The following is a 7,431-nucleotide window of genomic DNA, read 5'->3' as shown; positions in this document are numbered from 1 at the left end:
TTGTAAAGTAATTAAATTTAATACGGAAATGTGGAGTTCGCATTTAGTTTATGAAATAAAATATTATATTCTATGAAGTCGCTAAATCTTATTTTAATTTAAGCCACTTTCATACTCAGGTTTACCTTTTTATTAAATAATTTTAGTTGCCTTACAATGGCTAGTAAAATTATTTATTTACGACAAAATACCCAATAGAAATGTCAATTTAAAATGTACCATCTGACACTGATATCCCAATAAAAATCAACCATATACATACATACGTATGAGAAGTCATAAATAAATAATTCATGGCCAGGAGGGAAACAAACCAAAATGGAGTTGCAATGTCTGCAGAGCACTTCAAACTTGACTGAATTTTTACTACTCTGGTTTTTCGGAAAACAATATAACTGCCATAGCAGTTAACTGCTACAGCTATACCAAACTATAGTTTGTTGCACAATTGGTTGAAGTCAAAATGCAATTGGCAATTCGGAATACATTGGCAACTCGGCAGCTGAGCAGAGGCAAAGCAGGCTGGGCGTAACCCTTAGAAATGGAGATCCCTGGAATGGAAAAAATTATTTCCTCAGTAAACCGATGACATTTGGGTAGCCAGAAATGCCAGTAGTGCACAGGCGAATTAATGAGGTTGTGAGTAGAAGTATTCCAGCCCCAGGCTACAATTACTAGTCCGACTAATTGAGACATTTTCTTTTAAGGATATGCCCAAGAAGCAGGATCCTGTGGCAGCCTCTCCGGAGCGGTATTGCATTTGTCGGAGCAGTCGAGCGGATGGCTTTATGATGTAGGTATTCCTTTGGCCAGCTCTCTGGCAGGAATGAGCCTCGATAGTGAAACGTTTTCTTTCCCAACCAGCTGCTGTGACAAATGTAACGTGTGGTTTCACGGCGATTGCATCAGCCTGGAAGAGGACGTTGGTCTTCAGTACGATGTCTACTACTGTGACAAGTGCCGGCTGATGAATCGGCGACTAAAATGCACCTACAAGTCTCAGCCAACCACAAAGACCACGGAACCAGAACCAGCTGCTTCTAAGGCGGCCCAGCCGGATGCCTCTAAACCAAGTTCCTTGTTGACTCGGAGAAAGTCTCTCAGTGCTTTGAGGTGCGTTAGGGAAGGGGCGACCGGTGCGGCTGATCCGGTGAAGTTAAGGGCGGGGTTCCTGGATAATTCGCCAAAAGACCGTAAGAATGACGAAAAGGCAGCGCCCGTTCCCTCAAAGTCCGTCGAATCGAAGGCATCTCAGTGCAATTTGAACCCAAATCCAACGGAAAGAACTGCCGGCAATCCGAGTCTGCCGTCAAGCACTCGAAGCATGAAGCGGCGCATTTGTAGGACGAACCGCTGCGATGATACTGCTCGGCCGGACTCTAGGTACTGCTCAGATGAGTGCGGCAGTATCAACGCATGGTCCAGAATCTTCGCGGCGATGCCATTTATGTTTCCGACCTGGGGACTGAGCAGCGACAGGGCCAGAGCCGATGCCATGATGGTAGGACCTCTGATCCTCTTTTTCTCGCCCTATGTTTAATATATATTTATTTTGACATTTCAATAAAAAGCAGGCACTAGTTAAAGGCCAACCCTGTGGAGTGCTGGAACCCGAATCCGAAAATGAGGCAGAATCAGAAAAAAGTTCACAGCTAGCTGCGTCGGAAAAGAAAATCGTTAATGGAGCAACCAACAAAAATTTTGAAAGGGTGCTCGAAACCGAAGAAAACACTCCCAGTTCTCATAAAATCAACAAAAAATCGTCAGCAAAAGAACGTTACTTTAGATCAAGGTCTAGATCACCCCATTTATCTGAAAAAAGTGACAGGGATAAGGGTCCCTCCAGGCCGCACACACCTAAGAAGGTTTCATCTCTGACAAAGACCCAGACAAGGGATAAGAATTTCAAGACTCCTTGTTCCTCGCCAAAATCCGTGAGTACACCCCGTCGCGAATCGAAAGATCATGCGAATCAATCGGCTAGGATGGAAGTACAAAAGTGTGGAGCTCCTCCCAAAAACACCAGTCAGCAAAAAACTCAAGCTGAACCGAATACACTTGAAACTTCCGACACCAAAGCCGCCTTACCGAGGAAAGTAAATCCATCCAAAATGAAATCAAATTACGACACTCGAAACAAGAGAAACTTCATCGGTCGGTCCAATTTGTGCTTCAACAAAGAACTCATTAAAGATCCGATACTATGTGACCCAAAGGAGAGCAGACAAAACAAACTGAAGGCTTTGAGCCAAATAGTCTCCAAGCTGCTGCCTGAGCAGAAGGACTACCTGGTGAAGAGGAGAAAAGCCATGGAAGCCCAAAGAGTCTCAACAAAGGAGACTGTAAACGAGCAGCGAGCCTGCAAAGCAACGAGTTTGAAGGATTGATGCGCACCAACATTTCCATTGTATATATTTTGTACAAATAAAACTCCCCATTTCAACTAAAACTAAGTTAAAACTAACGACCATTTACCAAATAAATCTCGAAAACTGTCACATTTGTTGACCTGTCAAAGGCTCTGGGGAAACTTTCAATTCTCGCACGTCCACTGGGGAGTATTCGTGATGCGAGCCTTCCATCAAATGTCCATCAGTCAATGGCTTGGAACAATGACCGACAGAGGGGAAAAGCCAGCCCCCAGTCTAAGCGGACACTAAAATGTTTATTTGTGTCACCATTCGGCATTTGTTCGGGGTCTGTGAAATTTTATACATAAATATTTTATTGTTGTCCTCGCACATTCATCTTGCATGAGTCCTCGCGGAGAAAATATAAACATTTACGTAGGAAAATGAATTATTCGGTTGGGCTTTTTCAGGACTCGGTACCTGCGCTGCGATTTGATTTGTTTCCAGAGCTGTCGATTTGTGTGTCCTTTTGGGACCGTAAACTGATTTACGAATGAGCGTATGTGGGCGAGTATCTCTGATATTTTTTCGTCATTTGTTCTTTCTTTTAGTTCTGGAAGTTACCGCATTTGCAGCATTTGATGCCGTTTCATTATTTATATCTAGTCTGCCCGCTCCGCCAATCACTCTTCCGCCATGTGCTACGGCCAGCAGATAGAAAAATAATAAAACAAGGAGTCGTGACAATGATTGACAGTTTTGCGCACTCCACCATCGGCAATTGAATATTTTTTAAGGCTCCCGCTAGATCGAACTGGTTTTTATCAAAAGTGTCGTAAAATATTGATATAAAAATCACGGCAATAACTAGATATTGCCCCTAAAGTTTATACTGCAGTTCAATGTCGGCAAGTGCCAATCGCCACTGCAATTTCTGGGAACAGATTGTACGGGTCTGGGTCAGTTTTATACCCAATTGGGGAAAGGTTTGCTCTCTTTATTAATCCTTAATGATTGCCACTACTTAACGTTTTTTAAATATTCTTTTCTTTCCCCCAACTTTTAAGCCGATTGCTAAAACTTAGTCGTTTGCGAACGCTGAGCCTTGCAATGTATCTATGTATCAAGCTTCTCGTCACCAAGGTTATCTTCTCCTCTACAGTATACAGTCTTTTCCCGTACTTTATTGCTTATAATATATTACTTTTCCCCTAAGTATTTTTGTATCTTTTTTGAGGGGAAAACAGAACCTTGTGCTTGACTTCTGGCTTAAAATGCTGGGAGCCTCCACGCCGCCCTTGAAAACAAATTGAAAATGCCTCGAGCTTTTCCTTCTGTTTTATTAAAATGTTTTCATATCAGAATTATCAGAAAATATGTGGTAGAACAAAAAATTGTGTTTTTCAAAAGGTGAATAATTGAATTAACCTTGTTAAAAATTTTATTTATTAAAGATTAAAAATTCTTGTTTAGCTAAGGGACAGTAGTAGCACTTTGTCTTGCCTCCCTTTAAGCTGAAACCCACAAGCCACCGCAAACTGTTGACGTCCCTCTTTAAAAAGGTTAATTGTGTCGTTCTAATGTCTTTAGCCATCCATGTGCGTGGCTTACGTGTTTGGGCTGCCAAAGCAGACAGGACCCGAGAACCTGATCCTAAGCGAAGGAAGAGGGGGTCTCCGAAAGGATTTGCCACCAGAAACACGTTTTGTTTCAGTTTCTCTCCTCAAGACAAGAAAAATGCTTTCGATCTACGTGATACTCGTCCCTTCTCGGTTTCATCTAATGGGGAGTGAATGGCTTTATTTCTATTTACTCTACGTTGCAGGCTAAAATGCTTTTAGAGCAAAATGTTCGCTGCAGCATTTGTGTCCTTCAGCTCCAATTGTATCCTGCTTGCTATTTTGGTACAATAGTGTTTTTCTTTCAAAACTTTTATCGATGAAAAAATATCTGGCCAAAGCTTTTGACTTCTCATTAAGTTTTAAAAAGCATAACGATTCAAATCTTTAAGAGCATTTGAACATTTTATTCCCAAGGCCACGTTGAGACTTCCGGTAACTGTTATCAATAAAAAAGTCATATATATTGGTTTTATTAAAGGCTGTCGTACATATACTTTATCAACTATTTTAGAATGATAAGACTATGAATTTTTCAAATAACTTTTATGTTTTCATGTTGTTTAACGGACTAAAAGTGCTACCTTCATCCTGAATGAACTAAAGTTCATTAAGAATCAAAGGAATTGTTTCCTGCTCCTAGCTAACCAGTGTACTGTCCTTTGGCCGTTTCCTACCTTGATTAGCATTCATAAGTTGTTGGGCCATTTTCCTCGCCCATTTGCCCGGCCTTTAAATTTCCGTTTCCGTTGCCAGATGCCGCTAGACTGTGGCCTGGGTCCCCTCTCCATGACGATGTCATTTTCTTGGCGGAAAGGCGCCTAGGCCAAAGCAAACATCACTCCATCAGCTCCATTCCGAACCTCAAAACTCGTCATCGTCACCGTCATCGCCGACGTCCGTCATTGTCCTTGGCGCTTCCGCGTCATTTCCATTTGCGAGTACAGCTGCTCCTCGCTTCCCTTTTTCCTTTTTTACTCTTCCTGATTCTGTTTTCCGCCAGGGAGATGCAGGGTGCGGGCCACAGTTGACATCTGGCCCAGTCGGCCCGATGGCATGATGATGGCATCATAAAAAACGCCATCGACTGCACTTTTTTCCCAGCTGATTTATTAATGTAGACAATCGAGGAAGTTTGTTGGCAATTCATTGTAATGGAGCTGCTTCTTTAAGGATCTGCGTCCGGAATTCATTGCAAGGGCGAGGAAATCGAAATGTTAAATGGTTTGATTACATTTATAATTAGTTTCCCCATTAATAAAATGTCCCTTCTGATGTCTCATGATCTAATGGTCGGCTAGCCTTCTGGGCACATTATTAAGCAAAACTCTTGGTCCAATAATTATTGAAGTATTAATCAATTAAACACAGTTGCAGCTATGAATGGTTGACTAACCTTTTATTTATAGTTTATATGAATCTGAAATTCCTCACATAATCGACTCGAATGTTGTGTTAAAAATGCATTTATTTTAAAAACACAACTGTAAGCCACATAATGGATGCAATGAATGAAAGATGGAGTTTATTTTCGCTGAACGTGAGCCGAATTCAATTTGATAATTTCAATTGCAACTCTGGAGTATCATATCAAGCAAGAGCTAAGCTCATTGTGAATTCCCAACACGCACTTATCGGGTGGATATGATAAGCCATACATCAGTCCAATTGTTAACCCCAAATTGGGCGTTTATTAAAGTAAGGTATGCCACCTGCATACCAATGACCTAGTCCTTGGGTCTCCTTCTCCATAAATACATAATTTAAATGCGCCGATTCATCAACTTCATGGTTCAATGCCTTTTTATTCACCTTGATGTTTCTGTTAGGAGGTGCTTCCCTACCAAGACACACATCCCATTTTGGGCATATCAAATGTGTGCCCCCATGAGCCCTTCCTCCCTTCGATAACATCCTTTCGATGTCAATCCGCTCTTAGCCTCCGCACCTTGCCATTTTTCATCGGGACACGCAACAGGAACTGGATACGACGATTTGTCAATTGTTGGCCCCAGCCTCTGCCGGCTCAAGATTTATGTCTGCCACGATAAATTCGATACCCAAATACCTGATTTCGCTTTGGGGCACGCGAGTTTTATGGCCTGTTTACGGATCTAGGCAATTTGTTAGCAAATAAAAACCGTCTTGAAGCCAGTTCTTGAACTGGTTTCATTCACAAAATTCCAACCCAGCCATGTAGCCACGTGGCCAAAAGTTAGGCACTCGCAAATTGCTGGCATTGTCAAGTGTCAAGGTAAATGAGGAAACCAAAATAGTTGCGCAACCCATTGGCACTTCAGCACTTCCATTAGCGCTAACAGCAGAGACAATTAAGAGTAATTTCAAATATATCAGATTTGCTTATCACATTAACGAGATTCACATTTCATTTTATAACATTTGTCTATCTATTTTAATTTTGCCATGTAACGCAGCTTTAAGTTAAAAATTTAAACCTTTATACTATAATCTATGAAATGAAATACTTTATCGGCCAATCCCAATGAAATTTTGTAGGTCCTATTATTTTGCCAAGGAAAATCCCAACGGTCTACCTCTAACAAGAAAGGACGGCTGTAGCCGAGTTCCCCGACTATTTAATACCCGGTACTCATCTCTTCCATCCGCCTCTTTGAGTAACCTTTAAATTTTAATGGTATGAAGCAAAATATGAAGTTATAAGTACTAAAGAAAGTCGAGTTTCTCGACTACACAAAATTTCCTGTATATTACACCCGTCACTCATCTCTTTCAACCACAATTTAACTAACCCCTTAATGTTTAAGCTTTAACGGTATGGATTCTCAGCAACAAATTTTTGTTGCATACTTTTGGCCTGGGCAAAACAACAACAACAAACCTACGGCCATACTACCGATTCAGTAAGGAAGCAGACTAAAAAGTCTATAACTCCTCTAAAAATTATCCCATTTGGCTGCTTTCCAAAAATATAACCGACCTGGCGCTAACACCAGTTTTCTATTTCGGAAGCGGGAGTGGACGTTACAAAGTTTTGACACAAACTTGATCTTTTGACACAAACTTGATCTTGATCACCATACCAGTTTAAGTTCCAAATCGGATAGCTCTATAGTTTATAGTCTTCGAGATCCACACGTTCAATTTTATCACGTTTGTATAGGAAAGGGTATATATATGGGTATATCTTCTAAGAATGGGGATGATATTTGTTTTTAGACATATATTAAGTTAATATTATTAGCTTCTAACTTTTAAGTTTTTCAAAACTTGTGAGGGCGGGAGGGGGTGTTGCAAAATTTTGAAACCAAGTTGAACTGCATGGGTATTGTATAAGTCTTTTATAGTCTCTGAGATCCACGCGTTCTTACGGAAAGACGGACATTTCTATATCGACTCGGGTGTTGATGCTGATCAAGAATACGTTTTTTTTAAAAAAATTCTACCAAAAGCAACTTAAGCAACAGCGCTCTTCAAATGAC

General features: G+C 41.0%; 1 protein-coding gene across 2 annotated transcripts; it reads left to right on the top strand.

Annotated features, from left to right (window-relative positions):
- Positions 1–499: 499 nt before the first annotated feature.
- LOC108121127 (CXXC-type zinc finger protein 1) lies at positions 500–2,468 on the top strand. Of its 2 annotated transcripts, none has more exons than XM_070277519.1 (4): positions 500–639; positions 708–793; positions 865–1,501; positions 1,575–2,468. In XM_070277519.1, the coding sequence occupies exons 1-4, from the start codon at positions 607–609 to the stop codon at positions 2,385–2,387; spliced, it is 1,569 nt and encodes a 522-aa protein (XP_070133620.1). In that variant the 5' UTR covers positions 500–606; the 3' UTR covers positions 2,388–2,468. The 2 variants fall into 2 exon arrangements, with proteins under 2 accessions (XP_070133620.1, XP_017090551.2); XM_017235062.3 differs by having other exon boundaries at positions 501–639; positions 1,572–2,467.
- Positions 2,469–7,431: the final 4,963 nt, after the last annotated feature.

This window comes from Drosophila bipectinata, chromosome 2L (assembly GCF_030179905.1).
Source record: "Drosophila bipectinata strain 14024-0381.07 chromosome 2L, DbipHiC1v2, whole genome shotgun sequence".
In the NCBI taxonomy this organism is placed as follows: Eukaryota; Metazoa; Arthropoda; class Insecta; order Diptera; family Drosophilidae; genus Drosophila; species Drosophila bipectinata.
This window is presented reverse-complemented; position numbering and strand designations above follow the sequence as displayed.

Coding starts and splice junctions, on each gene's coding strand:
- LOC108121127 (XM_017235062.3), top strand. CDS start 607: ATGCCAGTAGTGCACAGGCGAATTAATGAGGTT. Junction 794..864: donor CGAGCGGATGGCTTTATGAT/GTAGGTATTCCT, acceptor TTTCCCAACCAG/CTGCTGTGACAAATGTAACG. Junction 1,502..1,571: donor CCAGAGCCGATGCCATGATG/GTAGGACCTCTG, acceptor TTCAATAAAAAG/CAGGCACTAGTTAAAGGCCA.